Here is a 21,767-nt window from a genome sequence, read left to right as displayed (position 1 = left end):
AAGTAAAGCAGAGATCCTAACGGTTTGGGGGATTCTGTTATTAGAAGATGAGATAGAGAGTCTTCAGCCTAAACAGATGCGCAACATCATTTAGTTTCTCCCTCCAAAACTCTAAAAACATACTACAAATCATCCTACAATTCTCAAAGAAAGCTAATAAGAGAAAAAAAAAAAATGAGTTCGTCCTCTAATTCTATTCTTCCTGGACCACCTAGCCGAAGCAACTTATCAGCTGCCGACCTCAGCACCTCCGGCCTGCTCGCGTTTGCTTCGGGTCCTTGTGTCTCTCTTGTCGACTCACAGTCTCTGCAGCTCATTTCTACCGTCTCCCTCCCTTCCCCTCTCTCATCTGCAAGTCCTACAGTGACCTCTCTTCGGTGGGCTCCTCTTCCACTCCGTCGTCAGCGAGGTGATCCCTTCTCCTCTCATCTCCTCATTGCCGTGGGTGATAACCTCGGCCGCATCGCTCTTGTTGACTTTCGCGTCCCTTCTGTCCGCCTATGGCTTGAACAAGACTCTGACGGAGGCGTGCAGGATCTCTGTTGGGTATTGGCTCTACCGGAATCCTACATCATTGCTGCCATCTCCGGTTCATCTTCTCTCACGCTTTACACGGACTCCGGACACGTGTTCTGGAAACATGACTCATCTCCTGAGTTCATATCCTGCATCCGCTGCGATCCCTTCGACTCCACCCATTTCTGCCTTCTCGGACTCAAAGGGTTTCTTCTTTCCGTTAAACTTGTTGGGATCACTGAAAACGATGTTACGTCCAAGGAGTTTCACATCCAAACGGATAGCACCGATCTGCAGAAGCTAGAACGTGAAGCCCTTGTTAGTAGCAGCAGCAGTAGTCACTCTTCAACAGCCGTTTTCCCTTTTTATTCTGCGAAATTCTCTTTCTCACCACACTGGAAACACATCATCTTCCTCACCTTTCCTAGAGAGCTTGTCGTGTTTGATTTACAATACGACGCAACCCTCTACGTGGTTGCTTTACCTCGTGAGTACGCCAAGTTTGTAGATGTTTTGCCTGACCCAAACCAAGAGTTTTTGTACTGCCTTCACTTTGATTGCAGGCTCAGCATTTGGCGACGACAAGAGTGAGAGCCACTCTCTCATCTCTGTTTGGTCTTTTTTTTCTCAATGTAGTCTTTTTTTGTTTTTTTTGTGCAGAGGGGAACAGGTCCATGTCTTGTGTGGAATCGAAGAGTTGATACCAGCAATTGGTATTTCTGCACCGTTGCCCTCTCTTCTGTCTCTTCTAATCTCCCAGTTGGACTCAACCCTCCAAAACATTAGGAAGATCCATTCAGATCCTGTTCTGGATGCTTCAATGGTCGATGATTCTTTTTATTTCAGTGGAGATGATGATGCTTTTCTTGGGTTCAAGACACATTTTATATCTATATCTGATGATGGTAAAATATGGAGTTGGATTTTGAGCGTCAAAAGAGATAAAGACTCTTCTAATCTTCAGAGTAATGACAAGCCACTAAAGAGCTCAACTGATACATCTTTTGAGGTATATGTGGCCAAATCAGAAAACATCTCTACCTTTATAGATTGTTTCTATTTACAGAAAATCTCTTTGATGCAGATCTCTTTAGTTGGACAACTGCAGCTTCTCTCGTCAACAGTGACTATTCTTGCGGTACCAACCCCTTCAATGACAGCAACATTGGCTCGTTAGTTGCATCAACAACTCTGTGAATTTTTGTATATGCTTAGATAAAAAATGAAAATCATCAAAAAAGTTGATGTATTGTAATGTAATGGTTATGAAGGTGGAGGGAACTCTCCTGCTGTAGTAGTACCTCTCGTAGCTTTGGGAACTGAAGCTGGCACAATTGATGTTGTTGATGTGTCTGCAAACGCAGTAGCTGCAAGTTTCTCTGCACACACCAGCCGTATCAGGGGTTTAAATTGGCTAGGAAATTCTAGACTCGTTTCATTCTCATGTAGTCGGGTAAAATAAAATATTTATTTCATAGGGGTCACACTATGTTTTTTGTTAATGTTTGCTTTTGCGTGCCAGGTGAGTACACGAACAGGTGGATTTATTAATAGGCTCGCCATCACATGTCTTAGGAGTGGCGTTAGTAAAGGCTTTCGAGTTTTGCAAAAACCAGAGCGAGCTCCCATAAGAGCTCTAAAGGTTTCATCTTCTGGGAGGTTGGTCTCTTTTTTTTCCCAAGGAAACGAAATAGAGCTCGCCGAATAAAACAAACCACCCTTGGTTTTTAAATAAAAATAAACGTTTGTTCTTACTAGGTATCTTCTTATTTTATTCCGTGGTGATCCGGTAGAAGTGTGGGCAATGACTAAAAGTCCAGTGATGGTAAGTTAGTTTCTTACGTGTTTAAAAAAATATTTATGATGAAATAGAATTGTATTTACACTATGACTTGTACCTTGATGTAGATTAGATCACTAACTCTTCCATTTACGGTTTTGGAATGGACGCTCCCAACTATTCCAAATTCAGCTGAAAAGAGCCTCTCAAAACAGCCTTCTATCTCTTCTAACCAAGAAACAATTGTCTCTGGAACTCCAAAAGCATCAGATTTTAGTGAGCTAGTTTTTATAATAATTCTTTTCATATTTACATTGAACCTTATTATAAAAACAATGTCTTTCCAACAGAAGTTGTTGGCACTGCTGATGGACAACTCCAAGATGATACTTCAGAAAGTTTTGCATTCGCACTAGTAAATGGTGCACTTGGCGTTTTTGAAGTTTATGGACGAAGGATTCGAGATTTCAGGTTGCTTTTGGAAAACATTCTCAGAGTTTTTTCTTCATCGTGCTCTGACATTGTATATTCATCTTTTTTTCTTTTAGACCGAAATGGCCGGAAGCTTCTTTCAATACTTTTGATGGGTTAATTACGGCTATGGCATATCGCGTGCCTCATGTTGTATGTATTCTTTCCTCTTCATGTTATCTCTAATGAACTTTAAGAAACATCTTAGACAATCATTTAACAGGTCACAGGTGACAAGTTAGGAAACATACGGTGGTGGGATGTAACATCCGGTAACTCTTCATCGTTTAACACATGCAAAGAAGGAATAAAGAAGATCAAATTTTCACCCATCTATCATGACAGTATTAGCAGAGGACGGATCTTTGTGCTATTTTTTGACAACACCTTCTCCTTCTACGATATTGTAAGAAAGTTTTTTGACATTGTTATAATAAGATATTGTTTTTTTCCCCTGATAACTCTACCTGTAATGTGCATAAACAACCTTACAATTCCTCTGTAGACAGTGATGCTCTTATATTTTATTGTAGGATTCGCCGGATCCATTAGCCATTTCCCTTATAAGGCCTCAAATACCTGGCTCCCTTATACTTGAACTTGATTGGTTGGCCCTGGGAACTAGCCGATTTGACTCCCTTGTATTGTGTGTTGTTGGAACTGATGGTAGCTTCCGCCTGGTCGAGGTCCGCGTGTAAGTGATTCATGTAACATCATACAAATGATATTTGAGAGTAGGCAAATCAGATGCGTAGTCATTGATGTTCCTAATTTAACTCCTGTTCCTGTAGAAATGAAAAAATGATAACCCAAAAATCCCACACAAAACCTCCCAAGGAAAAATATCGTCCAGTACCTTTATGCACTCCTATGCTATTGCCTGTATCACATGCCTTGGTAAGGTATATTAATATTTTGATTTCAAGTGGATCATAAATACCTTATCTTATAGTATATATACATGTGTAGGCATTTCGGATGATCTTGCAACTGGGGGTAAATCCATCTTGGTTCAACACATCTAGTCAATGTATTGGAAAACGATCACATTCTATTCCGGAAAGAACTTCGTCTTCTAAAGATCTTAGGAGTTCCATGATTGATTTCCCACCAATCGGAGACCCTGCCGTGATAGAAATATTGCTTAAAGTACTAGAACCATATCGTTTAGAAGGTTAAATTCATCTTATTTCTTTTTCCATCATATCTTGTATGATTTTCTATATGATGATTTTACATTTTATTTCTGTAAGAAAATATTTAAAATTCTTATGGCTACAGGCTGCCTACTAGATGATGAGAAAGCAAAACTGTACTCCAGACTAGTAAATAAAGGTTATACTGCAAGATTTGCATTCACGGCTGCCATTTTTGGAGAAACTTCCGAGGCATTTTTTTGGTTAAAACTGCCTTGTGCTATGAACTATGAAGCCAACAAAATTAAAAGCAAGATTTCCACGAAGCATTTTGAAGAGGCAACTATGCTAAATAAAATTACATCAAAGGGACCCTCAGTTTCAGGATTTGAGAAAATTGGTTCTCTGGTTAGTCATCTAGTGGCATAAATTATAAATAAATAGAGTGCGCTAATATTTTGGGGTTGGTGAACAGGGTGAAGGCCAGCTAAAATTAATGGCTTTTGAACAAAATGAATTATGGTTATACGCTAGTGAACGAATCCCGTGGCACGAGAATCTAGGAGGGGAAGAGGCCATTCAGAACCGAGTACACGAGTTAGTTATCTTCAACCATATTCCTTTCAGAACTAAAAAGTTATTTAAAAGATTTGAGCCTAACATACATTTTCTTTGATGATCAGACTTGTATCAGTTGGGAACTTGGAAGGTGCGGTCAGTTTGTTACTCTCCACTTCTCCAGATAGCTCTTATTTCTACCCCAATGCACTGCGTGCTGTTGCTTTATCTACTAGCGTGTCCAAATCCCTCGTTGAGCTAGCGGTGAAGGTATTACCACTGTTTTTTTTTTAGTGAATCATATAACATGAATTATTTATTTCTTAACATGGTTTCTGAATAAAGGTAGTTGCAGCCAATATGGTAAGACCAGACAGATCACTTTCTGGAACTCATCTTCTCTGCTCAGTTGGAAGATACCAAGAAGCATGCTCCCAGGTTAGGTTTTGTTTCAATGTTAACAGGTTTTACATCCCAAGTTTGTCTATATGTTTTCCTCAATGCAGTTACAAGATGCTGGTTGTTGGACGGATTCTGCTACATTGGCAGCTACGCATTTAAATGGATCTGACTATGCAAGGTGTCCCCTACTTTTTTTTTTACTGTATCGATTAAATTTAAGAATCAGAACTTTCATTATCAAAATGAAAGAAGAAAAAATGTCACAAGAATAAAATTCCCAAAGAGACCTATCTGGAGGCCCTCTAGACCTATATATACATACATAATTACTTAGGAAATAAATTTAATTGATGTTTTTACTTATTTTACTTAGAGTGTTGCAGAGGTGGGCAACACACGTCATGCAAACTGAACATGACATTTGGAGGTATGTAATGCTAACTCATTTTGAGAAAACGCACACCCTATGAAATAGGTTTCAGGTAAACTTAATCTGGATTTCGAAAGTGTAGGGGTGTGATGCTATATATAGCGATAGGAGCATTTGAGCAAGCTTTAGCAGCATTTCGCAAAGCTGAGCAGCCCGAGACAGCAGCTATTTTCATTTTAGCTTGCCAGGAAACTCTAGCAAACAGTTGGAGCATTGATGATGACAATGCAGACGTGATAGCAGTTACTAAATGCTATGAGTTGTATCAGGAGAAGCTGGTGCATATATGCATGGATTCACCAACTTTTCTTCACTAAGGTTGTATGTATACTGTTATGTAAGAATCAAAACCTCCAACGTCACAATTTTTATTTTAGTGTCATCCTCAAGTATACACAAACTATAACATGCAAAGTTCGTAGTTGAGGTATTTATAGTTAACAGTTCAAACCATTGTAAATGGTTTATTAAATAACAACAAAAGCAATTTAAAATCAAATATGATATATCTGGGAATACATTTGAAAGATCCACATATAATCTGTGACAATTTGTGGTTGTATATATCTCTTTTATAAAACGAAATATTTTATTAAAAAGTTAGATATGTTTCCAGGGAAGATTACATAAGCATTAATGAATTTTTTTTTGGAAACAAAGATGGACAATAAGTTATCTTGATACCATAATGATTGGGAGGTGGATGAGGAGTCAATTCGAATTTGGTGATGAGTAACTAGTGGTTTAGAAGTGCTTATGTCTAAATTTTTGTCTACAGCACAAATCCATTCCAATCATGATTTAGAGATATTTTTATAAAGCTGCATATATTTTTCGGTGGTGTAAATGACGACGTTAAAGGATTTCGACCTATAAATAAAGTTTAACCGTGGTCTTATAATACACTTTTACACTTTGCTATTTTATTCATTGTATTCGAAACTTTCCCGTCACATTGTTCGCCCACCCTGTTCGTTCCATTCAACCGGAGTGGATTGGATCACCGGAATCCTAAATCCACCCTCCTTGGATCCACAAGTGGCTCTGATACCAAATTGCTAAGGTCCTTCTTCAAAGCCAAAGAGAATATACACACGCAAGTACTCAAGAGATCTGTTGTTAGAAAAGTCTACTTTTTATGTTTTTCTCATTAGCTTACATAGCTAAACGATGGAAGCAAACGGGGTCATGACCTACAATAAGAGAATAAGGGAAAGTGGAAGTTATCAACTTCCTACAAAATGGAAAAGCAACAAAGTGGAGAACTATCCTTAAAACTAGGCCACGTATGAAATTCTTTTTTTTAGTCCACGTATTTTTATTAGGTTTTTAGAGCTCAGGTTGTGTGTGATGAACAAACCCTTTAGGCGAAATGGTCTTGAACTGATATGAGAGAAGGACTGATGAAGAATAGTATGAACTTGGACAGAAACAAGAGATTTAAAGAGATTAAGAGATTTAAGTATGAGAAAGAGAGAGTAAAGGATTCTTATCCAAAAACATACTTTGTATTACGAAGAAGGAGGAGAAATCTCCTTCTCTCTCTCAAGAGAGTTACAAAATGTCTATACATGCTTATTTATAAGCTTACAAGTTTGTGAATCATAAAACCCTTAATCTAATGGCTGATAAATTACTTGAAGGGATGGATAGCTAGGATGGAGTGTTGAGTTTGGAATTTGTGTGATGTCTTGTGATTGGATGAGAGATGATGGTGCCTGATTGGTTGATTCAATTCTGGTCAAGGCCAAGAGCTGGCTTCTGATTGGCTGCTCATAGGCTCCCATGAACCTTCCCATGTATCAGACCATATACATGGTCCATGCTCCTTCTCTTTTACAGCTCACGCCAGCTCATGACAGCGTGGAATTATCCACAAACGTCCTCAAGCTCAAACAGATCAGGTCACCTCTCTTTTTGCTGAACCGGCATCCTATCTTTGCACTTCTTCGTTTCAGATTGATCTGAAACAAGTACAGTCGATGGTATGGACCGCCTGTTTGTACCTCATCTTATTTGTGCACACCTCGTCCAAACATCTCCAAAGGTCAAACCTGGCTCGGTTTTGGCCGCCCTAAGTTTGTAGGGTCCATTTGCACCGTTTGTACCATCTGATTGGCTCGGATCGCCCTATTTCTGCACCATCACCCAACTATCGCCAAATACCCTATCTTTGCACCAGCTTCACAGTACTCTTAAGACTCCTCTGAAGCCCTTCTAAAACACTCTTGAAGCCTGACAGACAATCTCTGGAAACTTGTCATATTCTTGCATAAGACCCAAATTAAACTCAACTTCTTCTTTTGGCTCCATTTCTTTTTTCAAATTAACAATTTTCTTGTAGGAAACTTGGCTCAATTGACTTAAGTAGGACCATGTCATCAACTCTACTTCCTCTGTCATCAACTGTAAATCCTATGTTCTCGTCTTCATCACGCGGTATCCTATAAAACTATACATGTAAATTAGAGTTACTTGTCAAGTGGGTGGGGAGAACTTTTTGGGAGAAATCATGGTTTTCTTGTGGTGTGTTTTCCTTATTTCAAGCTTAAGAGTAGCTGAATTTTGTTGGAAGAGAATTGGACGAATATCACAATTCCTATTGATAAACTACAATATTGTTATGTGAGGAAGAGGAGAAACAAATGTGAAGGAGAAGCAAGAAGAACTCAATTCACATGAAGACTCTGTATTAACCAGTGGGTCTTGAGATGAGAAGCAAGTTGAAAGACACGGAATCAGATGAAGAATGGTTTTCTGTAAAAGTCTGTTGGATAGCTTTAAATAAGATACATTGAGTTCATTTGTAGCTAGCTTGTATTAGAGATTGAGCCATGAGGCTTGAGGAGATATCGAATGGGTTAATCCATCGATTTTCAATTGATCTTTGATACAAATTGTAATTCGTTTGATTGATTCAATATACACGAGACTGTTCTATTGTGATCGAGTTTGTGAGAAGTATGCGAGCTCAAACTCTATCATCCTACTATTGTTATAAGTGATAAATCAGTTAATAATCGGTTTACACTTTCAAGTCATTGGTATAATTCATACTCAAATAGTGTTTTAACAAAGTATCGGATATCTTAAAGAATCTACTCACCACTAGTTTTTTTTTTCTTTCTGATCAGTGACTACCGATTTAGAATTGTTACGTTTCTTTAATTGGCACAGAAGCACGTTATGTTGTTCAGCGAGATTCATACTTATAATAATATGACATGGTTTGCTTAAATAAATTCCACTGCATCATTTATACCAACGAGCCATTAATATATCATCTTGAATATATAGAAGTTGTATTTACTTTCTCCTTAAGTCTTTTATTCATATGAAGTTTACATATGTGAACAGCCTCTTTTATAAACACTCAAATCTTGGAGGCATCAGCTGTGACCCGACGGTTGAGGGCAACGGCAGCCTTGGAACCGTTTGGACGGCCAAGATGCTTGCTGATGAAATCTCCAGCAGCTATAAGCTTTCCCAAATCCACATTGGTTTGGACGCCTAAACCGTTCAACATGTAAACCACATCTTCTGTAGCTACGTTTCCTGAAGCTCCTTTTGCATATGGGCAGCCGCCTAATCCAGCGACTGATGAGTCTACTATGTTTATTCCCATCTGTATTATTTTTCAATATATCAATAACACATGTTAGTCTCAAGCCCACACTATAAAATGAAATCTTCTTCAATCTTACTTGGAGAGACACCAAAATGTTTGCAAGAGCTTGCCCATAGGTATCGTGGAAATGAACAGCCAGCTTTTCTGCTGGCACAACGGCCATCACAGCTTCAAGCATCGGAACCACAGTACCTGATTCATTCATATATGACAAAAGAAGATGTAAGACAAAACAGAGAAAATTGATTAAGTAAGGGAAATAGAAATTACCGGGAGTGCCGATTCCTATTGTATCACCAAGAGAAATCTCAGAGCAGCCCATGTCATAGAGCTCTTTTACAACATGCGCCACTTTTGAGGGTGGAACCGCCCCCTCTACTGGACACCCGACAACGCAAGATACATACCTTCAACATTGGGAAAATAACCATGGTCATTGATTAATTAGAACCAACTACAGTAAGGTCAAACAGGTTTATTCTACAACAAACAAGGATATACCATATTTTCGTTAATATCGCATTTAAATGAGAGGTGACAAACCATAAAGCGTTTGAAAGGCGAAAAACCACAATCAAACAACACTATTAAAGTACGAAAAACTTGCGTGGGCATATATATATATATATATATATAAAATATAAAGAAGCAGAAGAAACGTACCCACGGACAGGAATGGAATGCTCCTTTGCAGCGGTGACAACAGCACGATATCTCAAGAGACTCTCTTCAATGGTACAGTTGATATTTGACAAGGAGAATGACTCAGAAGCAGATGCAAAGATTGCAACTTCCTTGGCACCTGCAGATACAGCCGCTTCAAAGCCCTAACAAGAAGCAAAAGCATATTCTATGTTGTTTGGTGTTCGAAAATAAGAAATGGAGAGAGAGAAAAAAAAAAAGTAGCACACTTTTAGATTCGGAGTCAGAACCGGCAATCGAGCCCCATCTAGAGCATTTACTCCATCCATTACAGCCTTTGCATCTGCAAGCTACAAGTCGTAACAGGAAAAAAATTTATGTTCAGTCAAAGAAACTAGTTTCATCTGTCTGTCGCAGAAATAAAATTGTTTCTAACATCTAACTGGTAACTAACTTCCATTTTATAAAAAGTCAGTCTGTCTACAGGCAAACAAACATTACAAATATATATAAACAGCATTTACCTGGGGAACCCATTTAGGTGATACAAAGCTTGTAGCCTCGACAACGGGCAATCCAGCAGAAACTAATCTCTGAATAAGTTCCACCTTTACAGATGTGGGTACTATATTTTTCTCGTTCTGCAGACCATCCCTTGGACCAACTTCAACAATCTTCACAAACTTCGGTACCCCTCTAACGAGCTGAATGTCACACAGAAGCGGAATAATAAGAGAGATAAATTTTAGAAGATGAATCATATTGGAGGCATGTTAAAACAATAAAAAAAAAAAACAGTTTTCCAGCGTTAAGAAAACTACTTTGTTACTTGAATGTGAGATGCCATTCTCACTGCTAAAGGTGTGAAACTTATGCTCCTGAAAACTTTTGGATTCCCATAAAGTCCCAGAAACTGTGGAGGAGGAGTTTCTTCCTGAGAAAGAAATACTCCGAAGCAGAATTTCTCCTTCAGATACTTTCCGAGAATGCCTTTTCCACGGTAATGACTCTTTACCAAAGCTCTTATCATCATCATCATCATTGCAACAGTTAGAGGTGCTGCAATCTCTTCCCTGGATCCAACGGTGACCCATGCCGACATCATCCCTGGGGCGACAGGCACCGGATGAAAACCTCTGGATCCTGTCAAAAGCAAGTGGCTCCTCCAAACTCGACATGGTGACTGGAACATAAGCATGATGCAAATGAGTGTTGTTTGTTAAAGTCTTGCAGCACCATAAAGAATGGGCTCTCCTCACCCCATTCCACTGCATTTTCAGCAATAATTTTTTGGGGTGGTTTTTTCTGGAGAAAAATGGTCAGATCCATTGCTCAAAATATGTTTCAAGAAAATGACAACAAAATTTCCATTTTTTTTTTACATTGGTGATCGATGAGAAACTCAATAACAAGACAATCGTAACAACCTATAACAATCATTAGTGATTTAATATAATCAGGGAAAAAAAAAAAAAAAAGGGAAGAGAGGCAGAGATTTACCGGAGAAAAGAGTGATTGGATCCGATTGACGACGAGAAGAAGATAGAATATGAAATAAAGAAAGAGCGTTCGATTTCGGGAGAAGGACGCGGCAACTTTATCTCCTCTAATTCTGGTTGGGAAGCTCCCTCTACCTAAACATTCATTTTAGACCTCCCATAAATAAACTTCTTTCTTTCTTTCTTTCTTTCCCACTCTTCTTCACTGATTGGACTATAAATTTTAAATAGAGTTTGTCTAATTCCTCATTTTTTTAATGATATGGTGGAGGCTTGTTTGAAAATTGACATTGGAACAAAACTCTAAATAAGTGGAGTGTGTGATAACGTGAATGTTTTTAATAATTAGAATGAATTTTGTGCATGTTTTGGACTTAATAATATGTTATTTTATCTCAGTCAATAAATATATTATTTTATTCAATATCATAGTATTCAAATACGAAAAAAATAATTTTCTAATTACTTATGATATAATCACTAACTCTAATTATTTTATGATATCGTCAATTTACTCCCTCTGTATTTGAAATACTGGTGTTTTAGAATTTGCTTACATATTAATAAAAATTAAATTCACATTTTTTTTATTTTTTTAAAAAAATTTTGTCTTCCTGGTATAATTATATCACTCATATTTTTGGATTTAATTTTTTAATTTTAAAACGAAATAAATTAAAGTTTAAAATATCAATCTTTCAAATACAAAAACAAAAGTTAAACATCAATATTTTGTGTATGGGGGAATAGTGATTAATGAAAAGTTTGATAATTTATAATAATTATAATTTAGATTCTAAAAATGTGATTTAATATAAAAATATGAAAAATTAACTTGTATAAAATTATTTGTGTAGCAAAATTATGTTTCGCAAAAAGTATATAAAATGGTGTATAGTATTGTTTGGTATAACAATTCTTATAGTTTATAAAAGTAATAAAATAACTTAGTATTAAAATAAAATTTTGAGTATAATAACTAAAAATCATTTATCATCAGTGGAATGTATAATTTACTAGAGTATATTAATATTAATACCAACTATAATTTGCTAGATTGTATTTCAAATTTTTTTGGCACATTTTTCAAATTTTAAAATATTCACTAATAAATATTAATTTACTTTTTGTATGTTACATTTAAAAGTGTTGTTCTCAAATATCTACATTTTGACTTTAGAAATTTTATTTTATATTTATATTTGTATTGTTTCACTATTTTAATTTATTTTACTTATAAAAAAAGCAAACTATTTTTCTTATTTATTTTTATATAAGTATTTCTTGCATCAAAATTTTGATCAACTAATTCACATATATCAAGATCTTATTAAATACTAAGTTTAAGATATCAAAATTTATAGAATAAGTTTTGACAAATTAAATTTGATGATTTAAGCTTCTCCGAATTAGTAATAAAAGCAACTAAGCTTTTCAGAATTTATAATTATAGTGACTTGTTAAATAAAAACTCTGACTATGTGTTATAGGTGATTATCCCAAACGAAAATATATTGGCCAAATGACTTTATTAGTTGGTCAATTAGCCAACATATGCAACCATATGTGTATATTCTACCTAACGTTGACTGAACTTCTAATTATTGTGATTAGTTAATTATATAAATAATATATTATTATTAGAAACTATTATATTCCTTATAGACTTATATAGTATAATCGAATGCTCTCTCAACAAAAACTTTAAATTATTATAAGAAATAGACATTTATCCTCCAAATGTTTCTTAATGACACGAAAATTACTACATGAAAATCAATTTCCTTTTCATGTCTACTTATGCTATGTCTTAGTTCAACTTATTTACAAATGTTTTAAAATGAAATAACAAATTTTGGTGGGACATATCTAAAATAGAGGATGTAGTGTTAAGATTTCGTGGACAAAACAGACAAAATCAAAAGAGAAAGAACTTGGCTTATGCGAAATACCAAGTTTCAACGATCCTTTATTACCAAAACTCGAAGCCGAATTTTCATAAACTGGCAAAGACTATTAAAATTAAATAATTTAGTGACAGTACAGTTCATTCGTCATCGTATGGTACAAAAGAAATCATGATAGAAAGATATCTCCTACCAACAAATCTTGTCAGAGCTATTGGAGAGGGTAAATCAACTAGAATTTAGTATGATGACCCGGGGATCTCAGTTACCAAGCATGTTAAATCAATTGGACTGCCAACAGAGAACACCCGTTAAGCCAATTATTGGACGGTCGACAAAGAACACTTGTGACCTGAATTATACAGTAGTATATAGCCAATCGGGTTCCTATGTAATGCTTGATTTTGTCTTCTTTAAATTTAATGCTATAACAATTTACAAATCTCGTTATAAGGTATGCTAATCTCTTTAGTGTGACTCAGAGATACATGAGATTGATATCACAACTACTAGGATCTGTTCAGAAATTACTTTTGAAGGTCACGCAATTATTAGCTCCAGCAACTATCAAAAAGAAGATAATGTAGTTGCAACAGTTCTTCACCAACCGGTGTGGATTATCTTCAAAGCATCCACAATGTCAATGCATACTTTCACCAAATGTATGCAGCTATAAAAACATAAAAGGAGGAAACTACTCCAAATATTATGCGTTTCCTTATATTATTTAAGAGTAATCTCAAATATAACACCTTCCAAGTTCCCCACGGTACACCTAGTCCCAGGAACTTCATTCATCAGCATCCCGTGCTGAGAGCCTTCCTTCATGATCGCTGAGTCCATCCTGAAACAATATTTAATTTAGTTTTACTTTGTGGCACAAATGAAAATCGAAAACGTTGTTGTGGCTGACAAGCTTACTGTCTAGCCCGTGATACGTATGCTAGTATGAACTTGCAATTTCCATGTCCTCTGATCCGAAGAAGCTGTTCTACACTGTCAAATAGCAACGGCACGCTAGATTGCTGAAAGCGTACACGTACTGTCAAGGCTATCTTTTTAAAATAAAAAAAAATCATAGGAGTTCCGAAATTGAACCAAAACCAAACCGAACATAAAAGGATATAGATATCAGCTCCAAGAATAAGATCAAAGCCATCACAGTGTTTCTGTAAGATTTCACCAAGATGATCAGTGTTTCCCCATTCTAGCTTTGCAGCCTCTAATTCTGTAGATACAAACGGGAAACAGAAGAAACACATCAATAGCATGTAAAAGATTGAGAATAAAAATGGCAAAGTTAATTTCTTTCTCACCAGCGGAGGGGCTTGAATGTTCATGAAGCTCGATGTTTTTCTTCAGTATCTGAAAAACAAGACCTGATTACGTTCGACCAATGGTGAATAGAAATCTTTAGCAAAAGCGACGTTACCTTGAGCACTTCGTCGTTGTGGTCAGTAAAAACAACTTTGCGGCAAAATTTGCTACAGAGGACTCCTGTTATACCTGGGTTATAATAACAAGATCAAAGATCAACGACTACAAATGAATTCAAACGAGAAAAACAAAGAGCCTCTACGCTTTGGGAGAACGAACAGTCAATAATATGTCATCAAAGACCAAATGTTCCAAGGAAATACAAAAACATTTCTATCACGGATTGTTTGTGTTCACTATATCAAACATTCCTAACTGAAACTTGAAGCACAGGAGGTGATTTGCAAAGAAACTACTAGGATAAAAAAAAAATTAAAAAAAACAGGACTTACCAACGCCAGATCCAAACTCCAAAACGGAACATCCTTGGAGAATGTCGGCATTATCTGAGAGATAACGGTTCATAAGCATAGCACCAGGCCAAACCAGTTGCCCTGTTAAATCAAAATCAGCTGCCCAACAAGATAACTTATGTTAGATAACTAACTACAAAAGTAGGTCGGTCGATAAAAGAAAATGAAAACTCACTTGAAGCTGATTGGAGACAGTAGAGCTCAAGAACGTTGGACCCAAACGTAAAGGTCGTCAACTGATAACTGCATTCAAAAACCAATGTGCTTACTTACTTTACTTACTAGGGCAAACCAAACACTCGAGTTAATCAAAAGCCAAACAGTTGAATTACTCATCGTTGACGAAGAAGGACTCGTCTAAGCAAACTATATCTTCCTCTTCCTCTTCTTCTCTCCCTTTCTCACTTTCGCTGCCCATCTTTGGCTGCAGAATGTAACGATGCCCCCAATAAACTGTTCAGTTTCTTAGATTGAATCCCAAATAACTCGTGTTCATAAAAGAAAATGGGCAAGCAAGGTACATAAAAGAGAAGCGGAAGGCGCGGCAACAATGGCGTCGATGGGCTACAGCTTGCGGCGGTGGCAACACAGAAAAGTGTGATTTAATTAGAGAGCATGCTCCTCATCGTTTTGGGGGTTATTTCATTTTTGTTCCATTATTTTTTTTTTATATAAACCGGTTGTGGATCCAAACCACCAATTTTGATTTAAACCATAGATGAGAGCAGCACTGCAGGATTCTTATCTTTTAGCTTTTACTTCAATTTTTATATCTAAATTTTGTTCATCAAATTTTGGAAAACCTTAAAGGTAACAAACATCCAAAACAAACAAAACAAAACAGCAAATAAAATTGGCATAAAACATGTTTTGAGTTACCTTTAAAATAATCCATGATAAAATTTAATTTGAAAATATACAAACTGTTTACAGTAATCAAATATTTTAAAATTTTCACTGAATAATTTGCTAGCAAAAGTGATTTAGTAATTTGCTAGCAAAAGTGATTTAGCAAATTTATGATTTCCCAAGTGAAGAGCTTTTCATTGGTGTAGCGATCGACAATTATATTGGGATATCTAGAAGATCATTCAGGACACAAGTCAGTCACTACTACATGCTGTTGTTGCTTTCTTTTCAAATATCCACTTTTACATCTACGCTTCACCAAGCCGCCACAACTACTTATTCTTCTAATACTGCCGATTCATCAAGCCGCAGCAACTACCAATACTCCAAACAAATTTCTGCAACTTTGACATTATTTCGCTGTTTGTGGCAGGTAGTACTATTTTTTATTTATTTTACTTTTTTTTTTGAAAATATAACAGCATTTTTACCCCTAAACCCCACTAAGGGTTTCTTAACTTTTTTAATTTTTCTTTTAATTAAAAAAATTAAAAAACACACCAATCGCGGACCGCCACGTGTCGGTGAAGCCCGCAAACATTGCAAAAACTACACAACACACGTCTCTTATTCTGCAACATTAACAGACCGTTTTTTCCAAAATCGTGGACCCCTTTTTAGAGACGCTCAAAAGTGAGCGATAAAAATGCTCTAATATGATTTGGTAAATTTTTACTATTATTTGTTTTTTTTTTCAAACTATTATTGGTGGGTTAACCCGGGGTAAATCCAAGAAAAAGTCTACCTATAAACTTTAATTCTGAACAATTCCAAAATAGCTCTTCCAGCCTAAAGTCGAACGAAACAAAATCTTTCAAGCAGTCACCCGCAAAAACTAAGAATCCTAAGCCATCATTCAACATCTCCATCCCTATTATACACTCCATCACCATTTCATGATCATAAAAAATGAAGCAAACATCAGACAGATTCCATGTTAACTTACAGCTTTTTACCGAAAGCCCAATATTTGATCTCGAAATGTTATTTAAAAGTCAGTTAGCAATGGTAAGTACCGACTACAAATCAGAATTGTTTGATAAGAAACTAATGAGTTGAGGAGAGTGAAAAACATTACAATGACTAGCTTTCTACTAAACCTCAGAGGAGACAAACTCTTGAGGCGTGTACAACAATTTCGCGTGTTTAAGAGTTTCCCCATATGCCGCAATGAGCAGTGCTTCAGCTCGACCATGGTCCTTTTTCCTCTGGAGTTGCGAACTAAGCAGAGGAAACAAGTCCGATGCAACTCGTCTACTATCATCCTGTAACAACAAAATACTACTTAGTTTTCAATTTAGATTGATTTTAAATCATAAAACTTTCGACAATTTTAAAATCAATCACCTTTGTGCAGTTACCACCAGCAAGTTGAAAATGCCTCTTCCACAAGGCTGAAGGAACGGGGACAACCGAAAAGCCTGACGTAACAAGTGTTCCTATCCAAAATCCAAATCCAAAACCTCCGCTATACCAACCCTAAGACATATAAATCACACAGTCATGTATGAAATAAATATCAAAATCGGAGAAAAAAAGCAGTGTTATTGACCTGTTTCCCATCTTTAGGAAAGGGAGTTGACTGCTCTATATACGCCGTACTTCCTGCATTGTGTAGCACAAATTGCTTCTAAGCCAAAAAAAAAAAAAAAAAAAAAAAAAAAACAAAAACAGAACAACATTGTGAAACATCATCTTCTTACCAGATGGTATATCTAAACTTCGAATCAACTGAACTATTGACTTTGCATCCAAACGTTTCCGCACTCTTTTCCCAACTAAAACCGGCAGGTGAGGAGTATCAAAGACCTAAATCCAAACACAATCAACTTTGTAATGATGAATTTATTCAACTCACAACTCTGAAATTCTCGTTTAATAAGAGAGAACCAAATCCTCGCAGGGAGACTGACCTGAGCTTCAGAAGAAGCCAAGACGTGGTTAATTTTCAAGAGAGCCAAAGCACCGGACAAGTCTGGGTCTACCCCAATGACATAACTCGACTCCCGAGTCACCACGTGTTCTTCTGGTGAGGGAAGAGTGAGAGACTCCAACCATTTCTCCTTCAGCAACGCTGCGTCCACGGCTTTCGTCTTTGTAGGAAGTGCGCTAAACGCGAGGCTCCGCCGCCGCCGGAAAGGAGCAGCGAAAAACGGCGGCGAGTGAGAGAGGAGAGGTCGGAGCTTCGAGAGGAGGAGACTACACATCGGAGGATGTGACGCTTGACCGTACGCCGTTGGCATTAAAAGAGGAGTGTCCCCCAAATTAAATTAGATGAGCCCTTTTTATATAGAAGTGATTAGAGACTGACCGGACTTATCTACCTTTATGTGGCCTGGCCTCACTATTTTCTCTGTATTTCGTTTCTAAAGGCCCAAAAGAACTGTTGTCTAACTGTTGCCTATCTTGCCATGAAATGGATTTGTCTAATTCAGTATTTTTTTTGGAACAAAGTCTGATATACTTTTCCAGCAAAAAGAAAAAGCTCAAATGCTCTCTTTTTTTTTTCCTATTTTAATTAATATTTATTTAAATTTAAAAATAGAGTAAAAAACCACAAAACCAGGGTCAAACAAATAATTACAAATTTATCAAACGGACTATCTAACCCGAGTCCATATCCATCCAATAGCTAGTTTTCATAAAACCATCAAAGCCTTTGTTTCCAAGACTTTTATTTCGATTTTATTTGTTTCTTTAATTTATTTTAGACTGTTAGAAAATCCTATGGTCGAACCTATATAAGCTCAATTCGGTTCTCTTCGTAAATTACCGAACTTTTATGAATCTTGCAGTTTTTCAATTTTTTTCAAAACTATTGTCAAAGTCTTTAGAGTGTTGTGAGAAGCCGCTCTCATCAAAGCCTACTTTTACAAAGCTTTGTGGTGTCTATGAATTCATATTTGTCCATTGCATTATCAATCCATCTTGTCCATTGCATCCATTGGTTAAGCTTGAGGGAGTTACACAACCGGCAAGCAAAGTATACAGCTATGAAAATCATCTCATACTGTTCTAGATTATGATCTGATTATTTATGGGCAAGTTTCATGGTGAAAAGCATGTACGCAGCTATGAAAATCTATTTGGAGATCCAAAAATAGCTTGGCATGATCAACAAGACGTTTGATCAAAAATCTTTAGAATCCTTACATAACATAATCTCGTGCAGCAATAATGCTTGCTTATAAAACCGACTAAAAACTAATAGGTCGTTATTTTTGTAAGGCCACAGTACTGATTGATTATACGTAAAGACAGACATACTAATCTACTCAGAGATCAGAAGTGAGAGAGAGAGAGAGAGAGCTCTTTATGCGTGTCCTGCCATCGAGAGAATCCTCCTCTTCTACTTGGTGTAGTCCCTATCCTCACCAAGAAGTTGTCTTATCCAATCACCGCCCTCAAAGGATGTGCGTCTCTCATTTGAGAAAGTTGGACCAAAATGAACCAAATCGGTTTCAGCACTGGAGTTGTGTCCTGCAGATGGAGAATAGGGAGCTTTGTATTAAATACGCAAACAATGATGCCTAAAGAGGTTAAAAATGATCACCTGCTGTGTTTGCGGTGGCTGGTGTAATGTCGATATGGCCAAGCAGAGAGGACTGAAGCAGCGGGGAATCTGGATCCGTAGTAGTTGTCTGTTTTTCCCCTGATGATCCATAGACAACTGATTCCAACAATCCATCACAGAATGAAGATGGACACTCGGATGGTGTCGGGTCTGTCAGAGGGGACGACAGGACTAAAGTATTGTCTGACTCAATAGCCTGCATTGGGTTAGAGTGTTGTGCTTCCCAATCGCCAGGCTCCTCTTGAGTGTCAAAACATTGGAATGAAGGGAGCTCCAACTTCTCAGCCCCGTGAATGAGAGGCTCAGAAGGAGAAGAATATGTAGTAGCATTGCCAAGAAAATGGCTATCTGGTGCAACGTTGAACTGTCCTGGAGTGCTTTCGACAAAAGGAGAGTTCCAAAGCTGAGCACTATGTTCGTCTGTAGCATAACCACCCGTGTAAGGAAACGCGGTTTCTGGTTCTCTGAAGCGTTTGCGGTTAGGCGGTTGGTGGTAAGGAGATGCAATCACGTTGTAGATATTAGGCTGAAACAAGCCCGGATTCTGTCTCATCTGGTTGCCCGTGGGAACACTGCTAAGCATCGACTGTAAGAAGGAGGAGCCACCATTGAGTTGTAAGTGCTTGAAATTAAGTTCAGGGATCTCGAGACAGTCAAGCTCCAAAGACTCTTGACTATGATGACCGTCCAATGAGTCTGCGTTGTGACCATTTTGAGCTGCGGCGTTCATGGCTTGCTCACGAACTTCATCAGGGTAAATTGGTAAGCCAAGTCGCTGCAGTCTCTTAACTCTCGTGTTCCAGAAATTCTTGATCTCGTTATCCGTGCGACCAGGTAGCTGAAAAGAAAAGGAAACAACACACACACAAGATTTAGAGCAAAAACAAGATTTAGAGTAGAGAAAGGGGAAGCAGAGTGTTTTATTACATACTTCAGTAGCCATTCGTGCCCATTTGTTACCCATGGAAGCATGAAGTTCGATGACACGCTGCTCTTCCTTGTCGGTAAAAGAGCCTTTCTTTAAATCAGGCCTGAGGTGATTCACCCAACGAAGGCGGCAGCTTTTGCCACAGCGAGAAAGGCCAGAGTGTTTTTGAACAGCGTTCCAGTTACCATCACCATGTTTGTCAACATAAGCTATCAGAAGTTGGTCTTCAGCTGATGTCCAAGGGCCTTTGTGAAATGCTTTGTCTATTGCGAATTCATCGCCTGATCCGGAATCATGGCGAACTTTACCCATCTTGCCTGAGTTTCATATATCATTCTAACACTGCCGACCCTCTCTCTGAAAACAAAAAAAAAAAACAGAATCTCCATGTAAAACAATGTACAAACTCGTGTTCAAAACAAGGTACTAATCAGAATATTATATTTAAATAATCCAGCAATAACACATAATAAATAGAAACAGAGGATTCAAGAACAATCATCTTCATCGATTTATATAGCTCATTTGGTATCTGTAAACAGGCTGCAAAATCAGAATTTTCATTAAAATTTGACAATACTGCTCCTAAGAATAAGATTTGAACTAAATGCGACACGACTCTTAAATACTCACAGTCTGAATAGATTAAGAATTTCTAAACATGAGATTAATAAGTTTAAATTAAAGCGAACTCCGAACTGGGGGTACCTGACTGAATCTCGAACAGCAAAACTCTCAGCTCTTATTCTGTCAAAATAAAATCCCACCCAAAACAAAAACCCTAATGGAGAATTGAAGTGTTCCTAATAAATCGAAAACCTAAAAAAAAAAGAAGGGAGGTAAACCTGAAATGAGTTAAACAAAGAAACAAGCTAGGAAATTCATTTGGAGAAGAAAGAGAGAGAGAGAGGAACGAACAAGAAAATAGGAACGAACTGTTTAAATAATAACAAAATTAAATTAAAAAAAAAAATCAGATATTCCAGGAGAAGATCTGCAAAAACCGGAATTAGAGAGACTGGTAAAAACGGCGATGAGATAAGCGTGGAGATTTAAACTCCTCTTTCGAATTTCTTCCCCTTTTTTTTCTCCCTCTCTGAGAAAAGTGTGTTTTTTTTTTTGCGTTTTTAGTCACTTTCCGGCACCTGAGAATCCAAACGAAGGCAGTAATATTAATTCGCTTTCACTATTTATACGTTCTGATTGTGTTAACATATTTCATTTAATCAAAGGTAAATCGTGTTAAAAATTACTAGCGATAAGACCAAATCAATTTCTCCAAGAAAATCACAATTTTTTTTGGAGTAATTTTTTTTTAAAATGACCGTCATTTCCAGTTTAACACAAAACTAACTCAATTAACTATTTTCTTTTTTTTTCATACCAAAAAAAACTCACACGGAAATACTATCATTTTATAAGAAAATTATAAATAACAGAAAAACAAATATCTATAGGATTATCACTAGTTACAAAATGCCAATTCCTACAATTTCCTGAAAAAATATATTTTATTAATTTTAAATTATAATATAAAATTAGTTTTCACCAAACATGTTATTTACTGATTATATTATTTTAAATATTTAAATATTAA

The 21,767-nt window shown here is 36.8% G+C and overlaps 5 protein-coding genes across 9 annotated transcripts; 1 reads left to right on the top strand and 4 right to left on the bottom strand.

Moving 5' to 3' along the window:
* The first annotated feature begins 99 nt into the window (after positions 1-99).
* Positions 100-5,706, top strand: LOC106331328 (WD repeat-containing protein 11). 4 transcript variants are annotated; one of them, XM_013769654.1, is made up of 20 exons: positions 100-1,103; positions 1,177-1,525; positions 1,601-1,688; positions 1,788-1,969; positions 2,039-2,175; positions 2,275-2,341; positions 2,425-2,572; positions 2,650-2,767; positions 2,845-2,920; positions 2,991-3,173; positions 3,301-3,461; positions 3,559-3,664; positions 3,737-3,941; positions 4,049-4,311; positions 4,379-4,500; positions 4,587-4,731; positions 4,807-4,899; positions 4,968-5,041; positions 5,237-5,290; positions 5,376-5,706. In XM_013769654.1, exons 1-20 carry the CDS (start codon positions 175-177, stop codon positions 5,608-5,610), a joined length of 3,735 nt encoding a protein of 1,244 aa, XP_013625108.1. In that variant the 5' UTR covers positions 100-174; the 3' UTR covers positions 5,611-5,706. The 4 variants fall into 4 exon arrangements, with proteins under 4 accessions (XP_013625108.1, XP_013625106.1, XP_013625105.1 ...); XM_013769652.1 differs by having other exon boundaries at positions 2,647-2,767; XM_013769651.1 differs by having other exon boundaries at positions 1,177-1,688; positions 2,647-2,767.
* A 2,842-nt stretch (positions 5,707-8,548) lies between these two features.
* Positions 8,549-11,276, bottom strand: LOC106327968 (hydroxymethylglutaryl-CoA lyase, mitochondrial). Of its 2 annotated transcripts, none has more exons than XM_013766302.1 (8): positions 11,064-11,276; positions 10,385-10,746; positions 10,088-10,267; positions 9,833-9,913; positions 9,585-9,748; positions 9,192-9,328; positions 8,998-9,113; positions 8,549-8,918 (listed from the first exon to the last, which is right to left on the bottom strand). In XM_013766302.1, exons 2-8 carry the CDS (start codon positions 10,739-10,741, stop codon positions 8,667-8,669), a joined length of 1,287 nt encoding a protein of 428 aa, XP_013621756.1. In that variant the 5' UTR covers positions 10,742-10,746; positions 11,064-11,276; the 3' UTR covers positions 8,549-8,666. The 2 variants fall into 2 exon arrangements, with proteins under 2 accessions (XP_013621756.1, XP_013621755.1); XM_013766301.1 differs by having other exon boundaries at positions 10,385-10,868; positions 11,064-11,266.
* Positions 11,277-13,416: 2,140 nt separating this feature from the next.
* Positions 13,417-15,418, bottom strand: LOC106332091 (protein N-lysine methyltransferase METTL21A). The gene is made up of 9 exons (XM_013770563.1): positions 15,281-15,418; positions 15,092-15,183; positions 14,935-15,002; positions 14,739-14,858; positions 14,402-14,475; positions 14,286-14,334; positions 14,096-14,197; positions 13,891-14,002; positions 13,417-13,813 (listed from the first exon to the last, which is right to left on the bottom strand). The coding sequence occupies exons 2-9, from the start codon at positions 15,175-15,177 to the stop codon at positions 13,693-13,695; spliced, it is 732 nt and encodes a 243-aa protein (XP_013626017.1). The 5' UTR covers positions 15,178-15,183; positions 15,281-15,418; the 3' UTR covers positions 13,417-13,692.
* Positions 15,419-16,637: 1,219 nt separating this feature from the next.
* On the bottom strand, positions 16,638-17,957 carry LOC106332170. The gene is made up of 5 exons (XM_013770641.1): positions 17,582-17,957; positions 17,372-17,477; positions 17,221-17,273; positions 17,016-17,147; positions 16,638-16,933 (listed from the first exon to the last, which is right to left on the bottom strand). Exons 1-5 carry the CDS (start codon positions 17,909-17,911, stop codon positions 16,763-16,765), a joined length of 792 nt encoding a protein of 263 aa, XP_013626095.1. The 5' UTR covers positions 17,912-17,957; the 3' UTR covers positions 16,638-16,762.
* Positions 17,958-18,761: 804 nt separating this feature from the next.
* Positions 18,762-21,314, bottom strand: LOC106329536 (transcription factor MYB104-like). Its single transcript, XM_013768221.1, has 4 exons — positions 20,879-21,314; positions 20,174-20,527; positions 19,222-20,080; positions 18,762-19,148 (listed from the first exon to the last, which is right to left on the bottom strand). The coding sequence occupies exons 2-4, from the start codon at positions 20,480-20,482 to the stop codon at positions 19,018-19,020; spliced, it is 1,299 nt and encodes a 432-aa protein (XP_013623675.1). The 5' UTR covers positions 20,483-20,527; positions 20,879-21,314; the 3' UTR covers positions 18,762-19,017.
* Positions 21,315-21,767: the final 453 nt, after the last annotated feature.

The sequence above is a fragment of the Brassica oleracea genome, chromosome C3 (assembly GCF_000695525.1).
Source record: "Brassica oleracea var. oleracea cultivar TO1000 chromosome C3, BOL, whole genome shotgun sequence".
Taxonomy (NCBI): Eukaryota; Viridiplantae; Streptophyta; class Magnoliopsida; order Brassicales; family Brassicaceae; genus Brassica; species Brassica oleracea.
Note: the sequence above shows the minus strand (reverse complement) of the source record. Positions and strands in the feature narration are given on the sequence as shown.

Excerpts from the sequence above, each read along its gene's own strand:
- LOC106331328 (XM_013769651.1), top strand. The coding sequence starts at position 175 with ATGAGTTCGTCCTCTAATTCTATTCTTCCTGGACCACCTAGCCGAAGC. Across the intron at positions 1,689-1,787 it reads AATGACAGCAACATTGGCTC|GTGGAGGGAACTCTCCTGCT; the intron begins GTTAGTTGCATC and ends ATGGTTATGAAG. Across the intron at positions 3,462-3,558 it reads CGCCTGGTCGAGGTCCGCGT|AAATGAAAAAATGATAACCC; the intron begins GTAAGTGATTCA and ends CTGTTCCTGTAG.
- LOC106327968 (XM_013766301.1), bottom strand. The coding sequence starts at position 10,837 with ATGCAGTGGAATGGGGTGAGGAGAGCCCATTCTTTATGGTGCTGCAAG. Across the intron at positions 10,268-10,384 it reads TCTCACATTCAAGTAACAAA|CTCGTTAGAGGGGTACCGAA; the intron begins GTAGTTTTCTTA and ends TGTGACATTCAG. Across the intron at positions 9,329-9,584 it reads CATTCCATTCCTGTCCGTGG|GTATGTATCTTGCGTTGTCG; the intron begins GTACGTTTCTTC and ends CCAATGTTGAAG.
- LOC106332091 (XM_013770563.1), bottom strand. The coding sequence starts at position 15,177 with ATGGGCAGCGAAAGTGAGAAAGGGAGAGAAGAAGAGGAAGAGGAAGAT. Across the intron at positions 14,476-14,738 it reads GGAGTTTGGATCTGGCGTTG|GTATAACAGGAGTCCTCTGT; the intron begins GTAAGTCCTGTT and ends ATTATAACCCAG. Across the intron at positions 14,335-14,401 it reads ACAACGACGAAGTGCTCAAG|ATACTGAAGAAAAACATCGA; the intron begins GTAACGTCGCTT and ends CTTGTTTTTCAG.
- LOC106332170 (XM_013770641.1), bottom strand. The coding sequence starts at position 17,911 with ATGCCAACGGCGTACGGTCAAGCGTCACATCCTCCGATGTGTAGTCTC. Across the intron at positions 17,274-17,371 it reads AAGTTTAGATATACCATCTG|GAAGTACGGCGTATATAGAG; the intron begins GTAAGAAGATGA and ends TACACAATGCAG. Across the intron at positions 17,148-17,220 it reads TTCCTAAAGATGGGAAACAG|GGTTGGTATAGCGGAGGTTT; the intron begins GTCAATAACACT and ends TATATGTCTTAG.
- LOC106329536 (XM_013768221.1), bottom strand. The coding sequence starts at position 20,482 with ATGGGTAAAGTTCGCCATGATTCCGGATCAGGCGATGAATTCGCAATA. Across the intron at positions 20,081-20,173 it reads GGGCACGAATGGCTACTGAA|CTACCTGGTCGCACGGATAA; the intron begins GTATGTAATAAA and ends TTTTCTTTTCAG. Across the intron at positions 19,149-19,221 it reads AGCCACCGCAAACACAGCAG|GACACAACTCCAGTGCTGAA; the intron begins GTGATCATTTTT and ends CTCCATCTGCAG.